Source organism: Eremothecium gossypii, chromosome IV (genome assembly GCF_000091025.4).
Source record: "Eremothecium gossypii ATCC 10895 chromosome IV, complete sequence".
In the NCBI taxonomy this organism is placed as follows: Eukaryota; Fungi; Ascomycota; class Saccharomycetes; order Saccharomycetales; family Saccharomycetaceae; genus Eremothecium; species Eremothecium gossypii.
In genome coordinates this window covers 915,360-934,856 of record NC_005785.6, presented here as the reverse complement: position 1 = coordinate 934,856, position 19,497 = coordinate 915,360, and the positions used below count along the sequence as shown (strand labels likewise).

The 19,497-nt window shown below is 47.8% G+C and overlaps 10 protein-coding genes and 2 non-coding genes across 12 annotated transcripts; 6 read left to right on the top strand and 6 right to left on the bottom strand.

The window, feature by feature from the left end:
• Positions 1-144: 144 nt before the first annotated feature.
• Positions 145-2,778, bottom strand: STV1 (H(+)-transporting V0 sector ATPase subunit a; the record flags this gene model as incomplete). Its single annotated transcript, NM_209576.2, has 1 exon — positions 145-2,778. One exon carries the CDS (start codon positions 2,776-2,778, stop codon positions 145-147), a length of 2,634 nt encoding a protein of 877 aa, NP_984223.2.
• A 358-nt stretch (positions 2,779-3,136) lies between these two features.
• STB2 (Stb2p) lies at positions 3,137-5,212 on the top strand (the record flags this gene model as incomplete). Its single annotated transcript, NM_209575.2, has 1 exon — positions 3,137-5,212. One exon carries the CDS (start codon positions 3,137-3,139, stop codon positions 5,210-5,212), a length of 2,076 nt encoding a protein of 691 aa, NP_984222.2.
• Positions 5,213-5,221: 9 nt separating this feature from the next.
• FAR3 (Far3p) lies at positions 5,222-5,839 on the bottom strand (the record flags this gene model as incomplete). The annotated part of the gene is made up of 1 exon (NM_209574.2): positions 5,222-5,839. One exon carries the CDS (start codon positions 5,837-5,839, stop codon positions 5,222-5,224), a length of 618 nt encoding a protein of 205 aa, NP_984221.2.
• Positions 5,840-6,232: 393 nt separating this feature from the next.
• AGOS_t0081 lies at positions 6,233-6,332 on the top strand. Its single transcript has 2 exons — positions 6,233-6,268; positions 6,297-6,332. It is a non-coding gene; the product is annotated as a tRNA-Trp (tRNA).
• A 145-nt stretch (positions 6,333-6,477) lies between these two features.
• JEM1 (Jem1p) lies at positions 6,478-8,313 on the top strand (the record flags this gene model as incomplete). Its single annotated transcript, NM_209573.2, has 1 exon — positions 6,478-8,313. One exon carries the CDS (start codon positions 6,478-6,480, stop codon positions 8,311-8,313), a length of 1,836 nt encoding a protein of 611 aa, NP_984220.2.
• Positions 8,314-8,526: 213 nt separating this feature from the next.
• On the bottom strand, positions 8,527-10,089 carry APE3 (aminopeptidase Y; the record flags this gene model as incomplete). Its single annotated transcript, NM_209572.1, has 1 exon — positions 8,527-10,089. The coding sequence occupies one exon, from the start codon at positions 10,087-10,089 to the stop codon at positions 8,527-8,529; it is 1,563 nt and encodes a 520-aa protein (NP_984219.1).
• Positions 10,090-10,802: 713 nt separating this feature from the next.
• Positions 10,803-11,930, top strand: AGOS_ADR122C (ADR122Cp; the record flags this gene model as incomplete). Its single annotated transcript, NM_209571.1, has 1 exon — positions 10,803-11,930. One exon carries the CDS (start codon positions 10,803-10,805, stop codon positions 11,928-11,930), a length of 1,128 nt encoding a protein of 375 aa, NP_984218.1.
• Positions 11,931-12,679: 749 nt separating this feature from the next.
• AGOS_ADR121WA (ADR121W-Ap) lies at positions 12,680-13,252 on the bottom strand (the record flags this gene model as incomplete). Its single annotated transcript, NM_001355317.1, has 1 exon — positions 12,680-13,252. The coding sequence occupies one exon, from the start codon at positions 13,250-13,252 to the stop codon at positions 12,680-12,682; it is 573 nt and encodes a 190-aa protein (NP_001342259.1).
• Positions 13,253-14,233: 981 nt separating this feature from the next.
• Positions 14,234-14,331, top strand: AGOS_t0080. The gene is given in 2 exon segments: positions 14,234-14,270; positions 14,288-14,331. It is a non-coding gene; the product is annotated as a tRNA-Leu (tRNA).
• A 91-nt stretch (positions 14,332-14,422) lies between these two features.
• Positions 14,423-15,058, bottom strand: PSF2 (DNA replication protein PSF2; the record flags this gene model as incomplete). The annotated part of the gene is made up of 1 exon (NM_209570.1): positions 14,423-15,058. One exon carries the CDS (start codon positions 15,056-15,058, stop codon positions 14,423-14,425), a length of 636 nt encoding a protein of 211 aa, NP_984217.1.
• A 356-nt stretch (positions 15,059-15,414) lies between these two features.
• Positions 15,415-17,043, top strand: ARG2 (acetyl-CoA:L-glutamate N-acetyltransferase; the record flags this gene model as incomplete). The annotated part of the gene is made up of 1 exon (NM_209569.1): positions 15,415-17,043. The coding sequence occupies one exon, from the start codon at positions 15,415-15,417 to the stop codon at positions 17,041-17,043; it is 1,629 nt and encodes a 542-aa protein (NP_984216.1).
• Positions 17,044-17,229: 186 nt separating this feature from the next.
• AGOS_ADR119W (metallo-dependent hydrolase superfamily protein) lies at positions 17,230-19,476 on the bottom strand (the record flags this gene model as incomplete). The annotated part of the gene is made up of 1 exon (NM_209568.1): positions 17,230-19,476. The coding sequence occupies one exon, from the start codon at positions 19,474-19,476 to the stop codon at positions 17,230-17,232; it is 2,247 nt and encodes a 748-aa protein (NP_984215.1).
• Positions 19,477-19,497: the final 21 nt, after the last annotated feature.

Sequence of the window (19,497 nt, the reverse complement as noted above, 5' to 3'; positions counted from 1 at the left end):
GTGAATAGTAAATATATTTAGACGTTGTATGTCGATTCTAAAGGCCTATGATTTTTCTAAATTTCAAGGATGCTTATTCATCGGGCAATCTATACCTGACACATGTGACACTACTCCATCTGTCTAGTTTTAATATATACGATACTATTCATCATCGCTGTTGATAGCCTTGAAGGAAAATGGTTCGTAAGCATAGCCTTCGCCCTCGAAGAATTTGGACATCGCTTCCACCCAATGCAATCTTAACGAGTGCAACATAGCCGACGTTCCTTCCATTAAGACTAAAATGCAAACAGTCAACACAAACCACATGGCAAACAAAACCACCACCTTGGTGACAGAGAAAAATGAACCAGGGTTGGAGTCGGAGAACGAATTCTGAATGGTCATAGACCACAACACAGTCGAGAGTTGAGCATGCGCAAGAGATAAGGCCCACAATCTGAGATACGATGCAGTATGAGATATACAATTCAAACAAAATTCAATGGTGTGGATAACCTGATGTATCATAACGTCACCAAAGTTGAACTCCTCCGACGATTCATCTTCATTTTCATAATCTGCAACCAGCATATCTTCGCCTGCGTTTTCCTGTGCTTCCAGAAGAATCTCATGCACCCGTTGGTCTCTGAGGCTTCTGAATCCTTTGCTGAGAGCTATATCGTTCTGGCGCTTCAACATCAACGGTTTGTAAAGTAGTAGCCACGGAACACAAACTAGAGCAGCTAGCAAAAGGATAACTTGAAGAAAGCTCTGGCCTGTATATAGTTTTTCATCGACAACTCCGGGAGATAAAAACATGTTAATCAACATGTTTAATAAACCAGGCGCAGGCAGCTCATCTTTAATCCAATCTTTTGACCACTTGTAAATAATTGCCCACGATAGGTACCCAAATATTGATTGCATAAATATTAATCCAGGAATGAAGTTGCCGACAATATCGATCCTCGAACCTTTATAGTGGTAGTTGAGATATGAGAAAATATATGAATACGACATGTGGATAAAGCCTAGAAGGATTGATAACTTCATTTTATATGAATTGGTGAATAACAAACTATTGTCCGAACCGTGCCAGGCATAGTCCAATCCAAATGGGTAAACACCAACTTTTTGAGCCTCAATCATCTCGCCCTCTTGAAAGTTTGAAGGCCATTTCCAGCCAGTGGAAAACAAATGCATGGACTTGGAAAAAATATCATTGTACATTATACCGGTATAGATAGAAAAGATTCCCATCAGTAGAATAACATATCTTCCAGTGTATGCCATGTCGAAAATCTCACCTCGTTTCATTGCTCCCAACTTCTTTTCATTTAACACCAAATAGAGCGCGGCTATGAGCATCAATGCACCGTGTCCGGCATCGCCAAACATAACGGCAAACATAAAGGGAAATGTGACGATAGTTGCCAACCCGGGGTTCACTTCTTTATATGTTGCAATACCATAGGCATCAACAATGGACTGGAATGCCTGCGTAAACTTGTTAGTCCTGTGGAAAGTTGGCGGTGTCCTCGTTGTCGAAATTACATTCAAAACGGCCGAATTTGCGGATCCTACGCTCTCCCCATAGTCCTTTAGTGCCGCCTGAACTCCTGGTAGATCGTACGTGGGAAGCCATCCCTCTGCAACGAGGCCCTGTGACTCCTGCCTAAATAAATTCAAGGCAGAGTAGATGTACTTTTCACGCTTAATAATGGCATTCCACATGGGCAATTGGTTGGCAACAAGAAAAAGTTCCGTATGTAGTGTCTGTTCTGTCGTAGAACATATCTGCTTAAGGTCCGCTATCTTGTCGTTCAACTCCTGCACTGTCGCCCCGTCTTGCATAAACGGATATATTGTGCCATTTAGGGATTCTATCACTTTCTTCGCCTTGCTTAGCAAGACTTCGCCATGCGTAAAGACGATAAAGCAGTCAGTCTCGAGATCGGTATCATCTTCTTCCACCGGTGACACTGAGACAGGGAAATTCTGGAAGAAAACATTCCCACGGAGAAGGCGCCACAAGATCTTGTTGAGCGCCTCTACCTTAGCACGCTCAATTGAGCCTGTAAGTAGGTACTGATGCCGGTACACCGGTTCGAGTAACGTGCGCATGTCCCCGGGCAGCTGTGTCTCTGCGTCATCCGAAATATCAAAAGACAGCTGGCTTGCCGTCTCCTCGTCCTCCTCCCCGACACGCGTGAGTTCAAACTCATCAGCTTCGAACCCCGCGGGGCGTGTGGGCAATCGCTCCCCGATCCCGGGGTTCACTTCGAGAAAGTGTTCGCAAGTGAACATCACACGTCGCTCATGCACAAGCTTCGACAGTCGCTCGCGCATCGCTACAAGACTCTGGTCGAGCTGCCTCACGCGCCCCTCGAACTGCATGATTTCCTCCGCAACCTCGTCCACCGAATCAATCGAGTGTGTGTGCATTGAACCGATCAGCTGCGCAAGCGTGGGGTGCTCCCGGCCGGGATACTCCTGCTGCTCTTCCCGCTGTAGATGTCGATACAGGTACCGCCATGTCTCGTTCTTGTGCCTCCGTACCACACCCTCCATGTACCCCACCTGCCGCTCGACCTCATCGAACCTCCGCACCTGGTTAACGTACCCGCGCTGGAACGTGCTTAGGTCTTTGTTCATGTCCTTTAACATTACGCTCCCCAGGTTACCTAATACACAAACAACCTCGCGCGCTATCTCTAGCGGAATGTACAACTCGATATAGGTCATATCCGCAGATCGAAACATGGCCTCCTCGGCCCGCATTGATAGGAACATCACGATCTCAAGTTACTGTTCTTTTGTCAGCCACCCTGTCAGTCTGTGTACCCTATGTATGCAGCCACTACTTAGTCACTACGTGCATGAACACCAATGCACACAGAATCCCCACTGTCAAAATCTTTAGATACTCGTTTCAATGTCTCCTAACAGCTAGTAACTCCAACTGCTTCCTAGCGCATACCTTACTGGTATTTGTAGTGGTTGAAGTTGTGGGTGTCCCTTTTAAATCGTTTTCTGTGATGGTGAACATGCCTTATGACGGACTGCGATGAGCCCTATAGCTCCATATCGTCTATGAACCACTTCCTAGGCAGCCCGTGAGGTAGCGAACAGTAGTAGATGGAGCTTAGATATGGATATTGCCCAGCATAACTCTCGAGGTTCACGCAAAGTGGTGAACGATGGTGAGGCCGAAACACATGGCGGATGGATAAAGTACGTTGTGCCGGACTTCCGGGCGGTTTTCAGGTCGCAGAGCGCTTTGGAGGATTGTTCGTACCAGGAGGTGGCACTTGGTGGGTACGAGCTGTATGTTGTGGAACAGTGGGTATACGAGAGGCAGGCGACGACAGTGGTGGTGACCTATACTGGCAATGCGCAAGATGTACTGCACGGTGTCGATTTGCGGGTGCCAAAAGACGAGGGGGCATGGCCGGAGCTGCTGCGACAGTGGTGGCGGCAGGTGGCAGCATATAGCACGCAGCAAGAGCCAGGCGAGGGGCGGCAGGTGATCATCACGAATATTTCGCAGGTGCCGTCCACGCTGAACCTTCTGCATGTGGAAGGGGGGGACCTGCGATCAGTGTGGCCCAGGTACCAAGTCAACTTCAACCTAAAGAGACTTGGGTGTGCCGGGCGGTCTGCACTACTGTGCGCTGAACCCCTACCGGCGTCACTGGACAAGTTTCTACAGCTCTACAAGATATCGATGCGGGACTTCGAGCAGGCGAAACGCAGCGTTGTGCAGTTAGTGCAGCTCATCCAACTGATACTCGGCTACTTTGGTGTCCTCGGGCGCGAGTTCCAGGACGGCATATTGTGCCAGCGCACTGAGGCGGCGCTGGAAGAGTGGTGGGCGGTGTATGGAACGACGTACCTGGCGGTGGAACGCCCGCGCAAGGAGAGTGTGCTCGGGCCCCTGTCCGTCTCAGCGGTGGTCAGTCTTCTGCTGGCCTGCTATTTCAAACTGGTTGTTGCAGACGTGAGTTCGTTGAAGGATCCGTTAGATGAAAGCTCAATGTTCTCAGCTGTGTACGCCTTCCAACGGCGTCACGGGCTCGAGAAAACTGCATGCCTCGACCTTCGGACGGTCAGTAAGCTTTTTGAGGTTACGTCCAAGACATTTAATACTGATATCTTCAAATTCAAAAGGGTAGTGAAGTCAACGGTGCAGGATATCGCAGGTAAGGGGAATCCAATTCATCTTTCCAGTGATATATTGACGACAGACCTTGAGAAACTTGTGTCACGTCTGCGATGTGGTGCTTCTCTCAGGGCATTTTGGAGTGGGAAAGGGCTACCCCAAGGTACCTTATGGAATGACTTTACAACAGCCAAATACGAGTATGGCTCTCGGGTATCTGAAACAACCGTGCGGGGGGTGAATACGACCCAGGAAGATGAATTGATACACTCGGATTCCGAGTCTCCGACCGACTCTAATCCGTATAATCTGGAGACATCTGAGAGCCCCCATGCGGGTAGCACGTACACGTACCACTCTGCTGAAGTTATTGACCGCGCCCTTTACCGAGCCGAGCTGTATAGGCGGTCTTCCTCCCCGGACCTGGGAATCCCCAAGACTCCACAGCCCCCGTCAAACCGTCCCCGCTCTGCGAGCATGTCCCTAGTGGAAGATGTCTTCAATGAATGGAGCATGCCTTTTGAGCCTGCTGTAGTCCGCCTCGCGCGCGATACGTTGAAGGTTGAGGCGCTGGCCGCGCAAAAGCAGCCCTACGATGAAGACTTGGCTGCTGTTCTCGAAAAGCGTATTGACGATCTCACAGCAGCTGTTGAGCGTGTTCGCAATAAAGCAACAGACATGCGCAGTGAGAAAACCCTATTGGCATCGAAAAATGGACACCTACTGAAGGAAATGAAGGAATTGGAATCGCTAGCAGCAAAGTTTACCTACGATGTGCAAGTACTTGACATAAGAATGCGTGATATTGACGAGGGTATCGGTCAATTTGGTCTGCGCTTACAGAAAATTGAAGAACAGCTCAGCGCTAGATACTCCTATCACCTGGCAAAGACAGAACAGCTTGACACAGACGAAGATCTGGCTCAGGCTGCGCGACTGGTGTTAGATCGTCAGAAGCCCAGGTATAAAAGTGTGGTTATGGCTATGGTGGCGTGGTTCGCGCCACTGGTGTCAGGGGACTGGAACCCCTTCCTTCGGTTACTACCACGCTTCAAAGCAAACTAGTGTATAGATCTATATATCAGGGATTAATGTGATATTATGTACCTTTTGTACCTTTTCCATATTCTGTAGTAGTCGTTGAAAGCTTCTACTATCGCGCGGCACATTGCTCCAGTTGACCTCGCTGCAAACTTGAACAAGCTCCTTCAGCAGAGCAGCTATGGCCTCGGTCGAGTTTTCCTCAGCCTGCAATAAGCGCATTTGGTTAGTGACTAGCTTCTCCTCGCATTCGGTCACGTTCCGCTCTATGAACTCTGCCTCTGCTTTCGGTCGTATCGACCTCTGCTCCACAATGAAGTTGCGAATCGACACAATTAACTCGTTAATCTGGCCAATTAAAATCCAGAATCTGGTATTCAGGTATTCCTGCTGCTCGATCTGGTATACAAGCTGGTAGTTCTCCTGTACAAGCCGCTCTTCCTCCGTTAACTGAGCATTCTCGTCATATATCTTGCTCGCCTCAGCGCTCGGCTCATTGGTAAATTGTTCATATGATATATGCGTCTGCTTCGCCAGACGCTTGAGCAATTGCTCTAATTTCAGTGTTTCCTGCCGATTGTTCCAGCATTGTGAACTGAGTGTCTTGGTCAGTTGCAGGATGTAGTCAAAACTATCGCTGAATGTTTCCATCTGTGTTGCCCGATCGAAAGTGTTGTTACTTCAAAGGGAGTCAAGGTTTATCTTATCTTGCACTCAACAGTACTCTGACAGCTATCCAGATAGCTAGATACCTAACGTCAACCGCCTACGCATCCAATTACTCACCAAGTCGCACAACTAAGCCTGCACCTTTTGCGTACAGTTTGCACTTGTCTGAGATCGCACCTGAATACAAGGAAAAACAAATCAGTGAGTACTTCAAAAACAGTAAAAACAGCATACCCGGAACCCAAGTGAAGATACGGCGCTTCCCGCTTTACTTCCTATGATTCCTCTAATCCAGCATGCCTATGTGAAAGAATGTTTTGTGGTCACGTGTAATATTGTTATTATTGGTACTTATATACTTTTTCATTATAAGAAGAAGCGGTGGCTCAATGGTAGAGCTTTCGACTCCAGTTAAATCCTGGATTTTCCGGAAATTGCAATCGAAGGGTTGCAGGTTCAATTCCTGTCCGTTTCATTCTTTTTTTACACGTCAGCATTTGATCTCGTAATATACGGGTATATCAGAAGCACCGAAGTGCAATCAGAATGAGTGAACTGACACTACCCAGCATCCACTAGTCTTGAAAACCAGTAACTGAAGGAGCATTTCTACCTCCGTCATGCGCAAATCAGTGCTCTTCTTTCTACTGCCCTTTTATGTGCATTGTGAGAAAGTGGAATGTGACCTCCAGGAGGCCTCAGCCTTGATGCAGTCCCTGGCTATCGATAAATCGTCCTTGAGCTCATACCATAGCATCATTCCCATGGTGGAGCAATGCAAGGGTCCTTCTTGGGACAGGATGAAAAACGAGGTATATTATAAGTCGGGGTTGATACATTTATCCGTGGGTCAGGAACTCAAGGCAATGGAATCATTTGAAAAGGTCATTGCCAGTGGTGAACCGTCCTTCAAAATGCTGAGCGAGGAACGCCTGCATGAACTGTATAAGAAAATGGCGCTTTGGAGCCATATCGAGGATGATGACAATGATAAGCTAGCGTACTATGCGCTTCTTGATAATATTACGCAAGCCGACGGGGATGAAGTATACCAGGCCCTGGAATCTATTTCTCCGCTCGACTACCAACTGCGGGTTAACCACACGGATGTACTCTTAGAAGAGTTGGCAGATTCGCTGGATTTGAATACTGCGCAGCGAGTGGTTGAGAACTACATGCTGCTAGCAGATAAATATGCCACGAGCATATCTCTAACTGATAGACTGGAGCTACAATACCGTGTAAGCGTTGTGCAGTGGTTCGTGCTTAACTCACCACCAGTCGCTTCATTAAAGAAATGTCTCAGCCTTGATATGGACTATAAGCCCTGCACAGATCTCATGAAACTATGGAACAAATGGAACAAAAATGTTAAGGTATCAGCCAGTGCGCTGACAGATGCACAAGAGTACTTTGGCATTCAAAATCAGAACTGGGATAACATAATTAATTTAATGGTAAAGGATCAGAAACCACTCATAAAGTTGGAGGCCCCTTTTACAAACAATTACGCACTATTCCAGAAGGTCGCGGAAAAGCATGTGTTGGAACTGTTAAATAATCGCCCGCTTTCTAATTCACCCGCACAGCGCAAGTACACGAAGCTTCCTGATCCAACTGAATTCCAAACGTCGCTGGATGTGCTTCTATGTCTGGCGTTCGACATGAAATCCTCGAGTAAAAATGCTAATAAGTTCTGCGATCGGGCATTAAAACAGGTTCTTACGCCAAAGGAGCACTCCCTAATCTCCAATTATCTCACGAAGGTTAACTCTCCGGATGGGATTCCCGAGCTCCTCAAAACTGCATATGAAACTTATCCACACTTGGCTTTCCATCTGGTAAAGCGGGTCGCTGCTAAGCTTGTCGGTCTAGAACGTAAAGGCGCCAACGCTGATGTTTCTCAACACTGGAACATTTTGAGCAGCTTTATTGGTAACCACAAGAAAGTTGCAGAAACAGGGCGTAATAAATTTACCGCGCAACTGTTTAAGCATATCAATAGAGCTATCGGGCGGCAGAGGCAAAAGCAGGAACAAGATCAACAGCAATTCTTTGAACGGCAGTATCAACAGCAGTTCTTCAGGCAACAGCAGCAACAGCAGCAACAGCAGCAACCTCACCAGCCGCCTAGCACAAAGAAGAACTATTATAAGATATTGGGTATCGGTAATGATGCTAATGCGAAAGATATCAGAAGGGCGTATCTGCACTTGACAAAAAAATATCACCCTGACAAACAGGGCAATATGTCTGATGCTGAAAGAGCGAAGGTGGAGGAAAAGATGTCGTCTATTAACGAGGCCTACGAGGTTTTGAGTGACGAGTCTAAACGCAAAGAATACGACATGTTACGTTCTGGTGGAGGTAGCCAGCACGCTGGTGGCAATGGCCAGCAGTTCTATCGCAACTCCGGGCCGATGTTCAATTTTAAAAAGGGCTTTAAACCTTTCTAGGTCTGCATGGCAGTAGCATGTCAGTCGACTTTTCATTGCAAACGCAAAATACGTAGCCGCTAAGGAATCCTCTATATCAGTCGTAGATACGTATGTATGTAATAGGAGGACGTATTAAAACTGGACGTCATTTGAGCTAACGATGACCACGCGCTTGCATGGTAATCCACGTGAGTCATCTTGCGCGAGGTGCGCTTTAAGTGTTCCAGCTGCTTAGTAAATCAAACTGTTACCCTTGTAGTGGAACCGTGGCGACTGGGTAGTTGCAGCCAGGGTCATCAGACCATCCGTGCTTCTCAATGGATAGTCCTCTAGTGATGCTCCGTAAGTGGCAACTGCATGCGCAATTAGCTTAGTGTTGACCATGAATGCCTCGAAGTTCAAGTTACCCGTGTCATCGCATAGTTGGTGGTAGCACTTGTCAAATGGATCGTTATTGAGTGCATTGATCTTCTCAGCACCCGTGGCAACCCCGCCGCCAGGGATACCATTTTGGATGAAGGCGACATAATCGGATCTACCATCAAATGGAACTAAAGTATAGTTCAAGCCGTGGGAAGTATAATAGTCAATATACAAGTTCTTTAGTTCCTCAGACCCAGCTGGATTCTCCCTGTTGTTCGCATCGTACACCTCGTACTCATAGTTTGGAGACGCCATCATATCGTAGTCCATGAACAATCTGATCTTCTGATTTTCCTCAGGCGATAGCTGGCTGACATAGTATTCAGACCCTAGAAGGCCCTCTTCCTCGGCTGACCACCATGCAAAACGGACTTTGTTCTTAACGCTGAAGTTCGCCAAGTGCTTCGCTACGGTTAGCAACGAAATGGTGCCAGAGCCGTCGTCGTTGATGCCCGGCCCTGCAAAAACAGAGTCGGAGTGTGCACCCAAGCTGACAATGTTCTCTGGGTCGCCGCCCTTGGTGTCTGCAATGACGTTCTGGGTAGTAATTTCTTTTACGGTAGAGTCTACCATGGCATTTAGGGAAAACGTAGGGTCCAGGCTGATCGCTGCCACAAGACTGTTACCCACATCATAGGAAACGCCGAAGGTGGAGATCATGTGTTCGTCAGGGTTGCCTAGTGTCCCGGAGATACCGCCCTCCTCCGGATCGTTATTGTAGATAATCGCAGCCTTAAACCCGAAAGTCCCGGCAAGAATACTCTTCCTGCGGAATTCACACTCACCACGCTCGATCAATGCAATCTCGTTTGCGCCCACAACCAAGGCCCGGTAGTCGTCCTCGTCACACCCTAGGTTCGGCACATGCAGTAGCTTTCCCTGGAAGAGTTCCACCGACGGAGAGTAGTGTAGTACGTTCGACCAGGGCACTTCCGTGTCGTTCATGTACGTCAAGTTGTACGACCGTAGCTCACCCACGAGCGCACCGAAGTTCTGCACGCTCACGTCGTAATAGTCGCCCAACTTGCCAAGCTCCTCCAAGATGTACTCCACCGTCCCGTTGTGGCCCGCCGAGCCGATCACCCGCGTGGGATGCCCGTACTCCGGCGTCGACATCGTCGCTATCCGGTAGAGCTCCCATGCACTCGAGTTCAACTGCCCAACCGTGATCATCTCCTGCAACTTCTCCGACGACACTAACGGCTTGTCCTGGCGAAAGAGATCCGGCACCAACTTGGGCTCCTCGTTGAATAGAAGCGGGTTGCGTGCCACGGGTGCGATGGCCTCCGCCATGGCGTCCGCCCACCGCTCGGGAACCAAAAAAGCCTGCGCGCAGGCCCCCGCTGTCAAAACTAGCTTGAAGTACTTCATTGTCGCTTGCAGCTCTGAGCCAGACCCTGATAGAACCGCTCTCTGCTGTCTTATATACGCTTGCGCTCTGCCTCGGCCAACTTGAACTTTTTGTCGTCATCTGCGCAGAAAAAGAATGTCGGCTAGGCTTTTGTGGTGAACTCTGACTCTGCTGCAGCGACGCCAGCAGAAACTTGCGGCCCGCCGTGCCGCCGACAGGCCGCGCGCCCACGTCTGCCAACGACTATCAGGTGTCGATCACTGTCGCTGAAATGTCAGCGCGGCAGCGGCCGTGCCCGCGTGCGGCCGTCGCCTGCGCGCGGACCGCTGCCGGCCACAATACGCCGCTGCGCTCGGCTCGATGTCCCGCCCAGCGCCGAGCGTCAGACTTGTCGCCGAGAGCGGAGTCGCCTGACGGCCCCGCATCGCAGCGGACCGGAAAATGGCGAGAGAGTCAAAGCTGCTTACATAATCGAGCTTAAGTGCACCGATCGATTCCACGTCGGACAGTCTATGCGTCAGCCACAGATAGATCGGTGAGATGGACTACAGCGACGGATGGCAGCTAGAAGCTGTCGTTTTTGTGTCTGAGCAGGATCTAAATTGTCGAGGGACGCTGGGCGGCTAGAGCAAAAATCGAAAACGGCGACTATAAATAAGCATACCCGAGAGCCCGGACTGTTGCCACCTGCCCCCTCAATAGCGAAGCAGCCACTGCAGCCGGTTTTTGCATAATGTCGTTCGCGGGATCGTTGATCATATCTGCTATCAGTGGCGTAATCTACAAGTATGGAGGGCAGGAGTTCCAGGCGATCGAGGAAGTGCCCATGGGCCTCCGGGAGCTCACAGTGGGGTTCGTGCAGGACCGGATCTTGCTCATCACGAGTAGAGCGACAAACATCGCGACCAACGCGACGCCGGACTTCTTCAGGGACCAGGCGTATCGATACCCGGTGCGCGCGCTCATCCGAAGCTGCACGACGCGGCGATATTTCGTGGTGAATATCAGCATATTTGTGTTCTACTCGGCGATATACGTTGTGATTACGGTGATCTACTTCCTCACGATCTTCCCGGTTTATCTGGGTCTCTCAGTGATTCTCGGGCCGGCGGGTATCGTGATGGCGTGGTTGCACATGTTGCTCCACACCAACAACCTTGCGATGATGGTGCTCCGGATGTCGCAGGTGTCGCGGTACACGTTGAAGAACGCGTTGAAGGTGAACGGGAACATCGAGTTGTTGGAGAACCCGCCCGTACCGGTGAAGCTTTTCTACCCCCTAGATACGCCGTACTTCTGGATGAACCACTTTCCGTGGAAGATGCTCGAGTACATGGGCGGCGCGTTCACCATGGTGGTGTTGTTGTTGGTTTCTGCGATCCCTGTGTTCGGCCCGGTGTTTTTCAACATCCTCATCTCGCCGTTCGTCACCAGACTTTACTTGGCCAAGTACTTGCGCCTACGTGGCTTCAACAATATCCAGCGTGAAGAGCGCTTCTATGACAACTTTGGCCAGTACGTTGCATTTGGGCTTGTTGCGACCTGCCTAGAGATCCCACCATTTTTATCCGGTATCACGTATGCCACCAACAACATAGCCGTTGCCTTGTGGGACCCTGAAAAGGAGCCATCGTTCTTGTCCGCCGAGGACGACGACGACGACGAGACCGACGACGACGACGACGACGACGACGAAGACGACGACGACGACGACGAAGACGACGAAGACGACGACGATGATGAGGACGACGATGATGAGGACGACGACGACGAAGACGACGAAGACGATGACGAAGCCGTGTCTGATTCCTCTTCCAGTAGTGATGATTCACCTTCGGAGAAGGAAGAGCTTTCTCCGTGAGTAACAAATTCGATATCACATTGGCAGCCCTTGCTAACCAAAATCTGGAAGACTTACACGTTATTAATTCATATCCGTAAATTATTTAATTGAGGTATGTGTATAGGCTTTGAGAATCTAAACTTCACACATTACTTGAGATGCATGGCTGCATGCGACTATTGCCATTGGAAGGGATCGAGCTTGTGAGCGAACAAATTTATTATATTACGTAGAGCGTTGATTGACAAACGTCCGTCGGACAGAGCTCTAGGAGATCACCGGTATCTAAAATCTGTCACCGCCTTTGCAGAACGCAAATGGAAATAAGCGCGCAAAAGACTCGCCTCCCGTTGAAAATTGCCACCCCCAACCCCCCGCTCCTTGCGATATGACGAGCACACCAGGCCTGTGGTAGGTTTCTGGCGTAATACACACTGGAAGCGCCGTATAGAGGCACGGTTGGGTGCTTTTCTCGGGTATACCTACAGGGGCAGCATTTACTATATCATCCTCGAATGCATGCTATCTGCGCGATAAGTCTAGTCTGTGTTTTGTTTTGTTCCAGATGCTGTAACCGCGTTTTTCGTAGGCTCGGCGCAGCATGCAGCGGACATTAATCGTTTCTCTCGAAGGGTTTCCATGTGGAGGCTGCGCAAGTAGTAATTTACCACGATATATTCATTAGATTACGTAGGCACTATACTAGAACGTAGTCGCTATAGGTCGACATGTATAGTCACGGATTAAAAGCGCGGAATTGCCGCCCTTCAACACTTCGCTGTTCCTGTACCCTTTTTTAGGCCCCAGCCATGTCTCACCACATACTTTGAACGACGATTATCTTTGTCGTTGTATTGGTCATCATCTTGAGGCTCTGCCAGATCAATTTCTGCCATGTTTACCAGTGACTCAGTGCGGCGGCTTTGCCATTTCCCAGAACCGACAACCTGGATCCTCTGCGATGGATCCTGCATTCTGTTAGACCTGCGCTGTGCCCTCCGAACCCGAATGTTAGCACTGGAGTACGGTCCCGAGCGCTTGTTGGACTCTTGAAGCTGGTTCCGGAAGGTGATAAACTCGGAGATCGATACATCGACTTCATCTGCCCTCTCCTCGTAGCTGCCATCAGGGACTGCATTCGGAGACCCCAATTTTTTAGTGGAGCGTAGCGCCTTCACATTGATATTATCAGTGCGTTCCTCTAGCTGCACCTCGACGTAGCCTTCTTTATTTATCCGGTCTCTGATAAGCAGCTGCTGCTCTGGCGCTGCCTGTAACTTTAGCGGCGATCTGTTGAAATATGGGATGTGGAACAATCTGGAGAGGTGCCAAACTTGCATCTTTGTCTGCTGGTTCTTGCTTGATATTGTTATTGTTAATGTAATAATCTATAATGGTATATATGTTGTTCTTGTGCAAACACAAACAGTCTTATTAATTTTTGATACGGCGCATGCCAGTTAATTTAAAGACATATTTATATGGGTCCCTGTTCATCTCTGCGACGGGGAATTCTACACCTTTGACGGTTTACTGGAGCCGCTGCCGCAATCGCACGAAGGGCGAGGACCTGTAAATCAGCGCCCCCGGAAGCTGTTTCTCCGAGAGGACGAAGTTCACACGGCTCAGAAGATGTGTCTGTTCGAATTGGCATGCATAGTAATTGAGTTTGAACGAGCAGCAATCCCGCTATATCTTCAGATAGCGTGCGCTACCATGTTTCACTACCGGCATTACTTTATCGACAACCCGCATAGTGTATTAGTGACATTTTGTAATTAGAATTTCCGGTACTATCGAGGTTTCGAATATCCTTCTTGTGTCCATAGTTAATTACGATTAAAGGGGAACGGCAGTAAAACGTGCCAGTAACCGCTACGGTTTCGAACGTTCTGAACGCTCTTGTACCAAATACATTTTACGGGCCAATTATGTCACGTGCCGATGACAGTTCCTTAAATTTGGAAGGTGACTTTCGGAACTGAAACACTCTGACTTGTCCAAGTATGACTACCAAAACCTTACATGGAGAGAAAACACAAATTCACTGGAAGGACCACTAGGCCAGCTTTTACTGCCTACATCCCCGGGAGGGTGGATTCGCCTTGTGAATAATGCAGGTGCACACTCCATTAGGTGGCACGCAAGAGGCAAATGACAGCCATTCAGTGCTTTTCGCCACCAGACTGCTACCCACTAATCCATTATAGTGCGATTTAGGCAATTGGTGGAATATGAGATATTTGCACTGGCGGCTAAATGCCCACTTTTGTGGCAGGTCCTTTATATGTGTCAATATGTCACCTCTCTGACAGAAAATAGAGAGTTTGGCCGAGTGGTTAAGGCGTCAGATTTAGGCTCCTCTTAAGCAAGATCTCTGATATCTACGGATTCGCGGGTTCGAATCCCGTAGCTCTCATTATTTTTGTCTGTTTGCCAGCACGCTGTAGACCAAGTGCTGGGTCTTTCGGGCAGGCTGGGCTGCAGTCTTCGTATTCAGGTATCCATGGTTATATATTGTTTGCGTATTGCTCTCTGTCCGCCGCTGCCGCGTGGATGTCCCGCAACTTGTCCATCACACCTACCGCGAACGGCCTCATTTCGTTGATTTCCGACAGAGACAGGTTGTCTAGCTGCAGATGGGACTCATTCAGATGCTGCAGACCCTTTGCAATCTTGCCCAGCCTTGCTTCTCGTAGGTCCTGGATTTTGGCCCGTAGTATGTGCACAGGGTCTCTGAAGTCATCGGCAGCTTTCTGAAACAGTAGGTGTGCGATGATGAGCCAGTTCCACGGCAGGTTGGCGAACCTCGAAGTGTTCTGAAGCTCAAACTCAATGAAGCTATCCAGTTGTTTGATCGTCAGCCACGCGGGCGCCACAATACTGCACTTACCCTGCTGTTTAAGCAGCAGCGCCAGCCACAGCGACACCTCTGTACTACTCATCGCCACCATGTTGTTGACATTGTGATCGTCCGTGGTTATGAGTTTCCAGCGCACCGACGACCCGGCGGACGGAGTTGACGCCGCTTTACGCCGGATCGGCTTGGTGGTGATCCTGGGCATTATCTTGATGGGTTCATTCTCTACCAAAAATTGCACTTCTTGCAAAGAAAACGTATCCTGTAGGTTTCTTGGGAGGGCCATTGACGAGTCGGTCTGGTTCAATGTTTCTGGCGTTAGATCTAGAACTTCTCCCGATACCTTCTCTGTCAAACAAAACGCATCCAAAATCAACCAGGCCGGATCACACGCAGGAACCGCTATGATCACGTGCCAAGAATACTCAAACAGCGCAAGTTGCTAAGCCTTTCATTAGCTCATCCAAAGCTCCTGCTTTTGCTTGGAGATGTTCAGAAAGATGAGCTGCATGTGCGACCTTTGGATTGCGCCAGCGCTATCTTAGGAGTCATCGGTAGTATATAAGCTGTACGAAAATGAAAAATTATGTTGAACTGTCCGGGGCCAGCTGCGCCAGTTCATGACACTCAGCATATAGCCATATGCTATTCAGACGATTGTTGACCACTAAAGTGGGATACCATACGCCCAATTATGTGAATAGGCGTCTCATTCTCTCCGTGCTGAAGTCTACCGCGACAAGAAGGGAAGCCAAAGATTATTTAACTAAATACGGAGATCCGGCAGTTGCGTATCACTGTGTCCTATACCTGCGCGGCACCAAAACATTTTCAGCCGGGTTGATCAATGACTTTGCCATTATGCTTGGCAGATTGAGACTGCTAGGGATCAGGCCGCTAGTGGTCTTAAGCCCCTCCAAGCACGTGATGACAGAGTCTGAGATATTACGTGAAACGTTCTATAAGCATGGACTGCAGTCGATACCGATAAACGAGCCAATGGCTTCGGGCACCCGCGAAACTATACTGCAGAACGGAGCATCGTATAATAGTATTATTCCGATAATAATGCCGTTCGTATACCACCAGCAACGTGCAAAGAGGATGTTGGCGGAAGATGAAGTGGCCTTTATGCGCGAGCTAGTTGCATATATGCCATGCAGAATTGATAAGTTTTTCATTATTAACCGGTATGGTGGCATTCCTTCCTCCGAACGGCACGATAATAGCCATGTCTTTGTGAATTTATCACAGGAATATGGTTCGCTCGCGGAGGTGCTGAAACAGCAAATTACCGACTTGAGACATGAAATGGATGATGGGCTGCTTGCTGAAAGAAGGGCTACCGATGGGAGTTACAAAGAGTTTCAGTACACTACTCTTACAGAAAGTCTAACCGATTTGGAGCTGATGTCAGCGGTTTTGTCGCTTCTACTGCCATCGTCAACTGGCCTGATCACTAGCATGCACTCAGCTGTCACCAATTCGCGGTATAATCCATTGCTTTATAATGTATTGACCGATAGATCTCTAGTGTCCTCTTCGCTCCCCAGCTTTAAAAGAGATCCTATCAGCGATAATGCATGGTATGAATTACCTGCCTGCGGTGCCAAAATAGGAACGCAACGAGCGAACCCAATATTTTCAACCACCGTGCTCAAACAAGGCGTCGATATTAAATTATATGACTACAGCACACTTACGAAGGAGAACTCTGTTGGATTTCACGAGTTGTTATCAACAGCAGGCTCAGCCCAATTGCCCGCTCACAAACGGGTCAACCTAACGAAGCTCAAAGGGATAATTGAGCACAGTTTCGATCGGAACTTGGATATGAGCCATTACTTGAAACGAATAAACGGGAAAATTGCTAGTATAATTGTTATTGGTGACTATGAAGGTATCGCCATTCTGACATATGAGGGTCCTGAAAAGCGTCCCTTTGCATACCTTGACAAATTTGCTGTATTACCACATCTTCGGGGATCTCTCTGCATTTCTGATGTAATATTTAACCTCATGTTCAAAAAGTTCGGCGATGAGCTGGTTTGGAGAAGCAGGCGTGAGAATGTGGTGAATAACTGGTACTTTCAGCGTAGTGTTGGCGTTTTAGACCTATCAATAGATATTGGCCATGGTCCTAAAAAAGACAATATATTCAAGCTCTTCTACTACGGAGGCAAGAAGGGCACACAATTTTATGATTTTGATAGGCTAAGGGAATATATCACGTACGTGAGAGATATAGAGCCTTCTTGGTCTCGCAAGTGATCGCTTGAATTGGCAACAGCAGCTGGCACTCCAATTGCATACGCAAGGATCCCATCATATTAAACTTCACGGAAGTACGTTTCCTGACATGTTAATATTTAAGCATACACATATTCCAACAAAAATTGAAAGTGCAACATGAAGATATCGATATTATTTAAGCTAACCGCATAATGGAATTGAAGTCTATCTGGAGTTTCGGAATACCTTGTTATAAAATTCTTTTTCTGTGGTCAGTGTCCCCATACGATAAATCCTCCTGATGTTCGGAACATTGTGTTTTTCTGCGGTGTTGGCGGATTCATCATACCATATATCCACCGATCCTATGATCTCCGAAGTATATTCGGTTGCAGATGTCACTACACCGATCCAGTGTCTCTTATAAAATCCTTCGAAACCACTTGAAATGATACTGTCACGAACAAATTCCGACAAATCAGCAGCACTGAGTAAGTAAATGCTTGCAGCGACACTGTATTCTTCCAGTACGGGTTCTGCAGTATAAGAATTATTGAACAGAACCATATTAGAAGATAGCACTACTCGCATTCCAATTCTATGCATACGCATGAATGGATTTTCACGGTAATGATAGCCGCTACCTGTATTGAACTCTAGGGTGTTCTGCTGGATTCCGCCTTCAAGGTTCAAAGATTGTGCTTTGAAGGGAGACAATGGCGCCACAACCACAGGAATTTGCAGAAGGTAATAAATATATGTCAGTGTCGGTATAGTGGACCAGAGGACCTCCCCTTGCAATAGACCGCCGTTGCATAATAATAGATTGCAAAGTAGAGACTCAGTCTGCTCTGTAACATCAATATTTGTCTGCGAAGCCCTATTCTGATCAGGTTGGGGACAACTTCTTAGTAGAATCGAATTCTGTTTCCTACTGTGCCTGGCAGCATTCACATGAGCTAACCGCCAATGGAAATAGTACATATAGTATGCCAAGGGCGGATTTTCTCCATGTGACTGCCAGGACGAGGGTGGGAAGACGGTATTTTCTGTTTGCACGTTGTTTTCATCGGATGACTCAAGTACAAAATCTATGTTCACAACAGTTGACAGGAAACATTGCAATTCAATATTTTGGATATTAGCGTCATAAATTAGTGGGCCAAAAATATAATCCAGATACGTTTCAAAGTCATTCAGGAAACCTAACTTGTACAGCCTTGAATACTCTCTTTTGACCCGAACGTTCCATCTTATATTGAAAGATACCAGCTTCCAGCGACACACCCAGCTGGAGAATTTTAGCCACCATGATGGCTGCTGGAACTGAAAGTCAACCGATAGATGCACGAGTTGGTATTTGCTCTTCTCCAGACTATGGATCACATACTTGATCACCATCTCCGCGAGGTATTCCCCGGAAATATCATTGTCAAAGTCCAGAAACACCTTGGCGATCATGTAATACATCCTGTGTGGTAGATCAAGAGCGCTACCTAGGGATAAATCCGATGAACTTAACTGAGATACCCATGCACATTGATAATTTGGGAGATAGTAATTTTTGTACCACTCCATGAACTCATCATCCACAATCTTCAACCTTATGTCTTCGTTAGAAGACTGGAAGTCGCAAATTCCGACATAATTCCCCTGAAAGATGTTGCGCAAGGTCCAATTCTTACCCTGTCTATCTACATGCACAACACGGTCGGGCTCTAAGTTGAGTTTTTCACATATGAATTCGTTCAATTGTCGTTGCGGTATGCATCCGTGTAATACCATATTAGGATCAACTTTTCTTGTGTTATAAAAATCCCTATGCCTGACAGCTTTAATCTCCAGATTCTCTGTCCTACTCCTCAGGTGTTGAAATAGGTCATACCTATTTTCTAAATAGGAGAGCCTCTTCTCAGCAGCAGATATAAAATCGGGCGCTGCGACTGCGTTTGCCATCTGTCTCAAATCATCCATGAATACTTCAAAAGTGGGAAGTTGCAAAGATACTTTGTTATGCGGAGGGTTTACAGAAATAGCTTGAAATCTCTCGGCATATTTATCCAGGTTAAAATATTCCCCAGTGTATCGGAAGCCTTCTGCGTGCAGTCTCGCTGCAAAACCTGAAGAAAACTCGGGCTCCTGGAAGCTTACTCTTTCGGCAATTGGGAGCTGCAGGCGCCGGTCATGCTCAAACTTCCAAAACTTCGGCAGTGGTTCAGGGTAAAGAAACCAATTTTGCAAATCATACTTGTAATTGGAGCGATTGTCTTGCCGAGAGCCGTTTATGTACTTTCTTCTCAGTGCTTCCACATCCGGGAAAGGTGGAATATTCAAAGCCCTCCACTCCATATGCATGGGCATACCCATTAGTATTTGCTGATCAAATTCTGCAGGAGGTTGGTCTATATCCAGGTCATCGAGGCTCAATTTAGAAACGCCAGATAAATCTGGTTGTGCCATTTGGCGTGCCATACTTTATCTTGGAATCTGTTG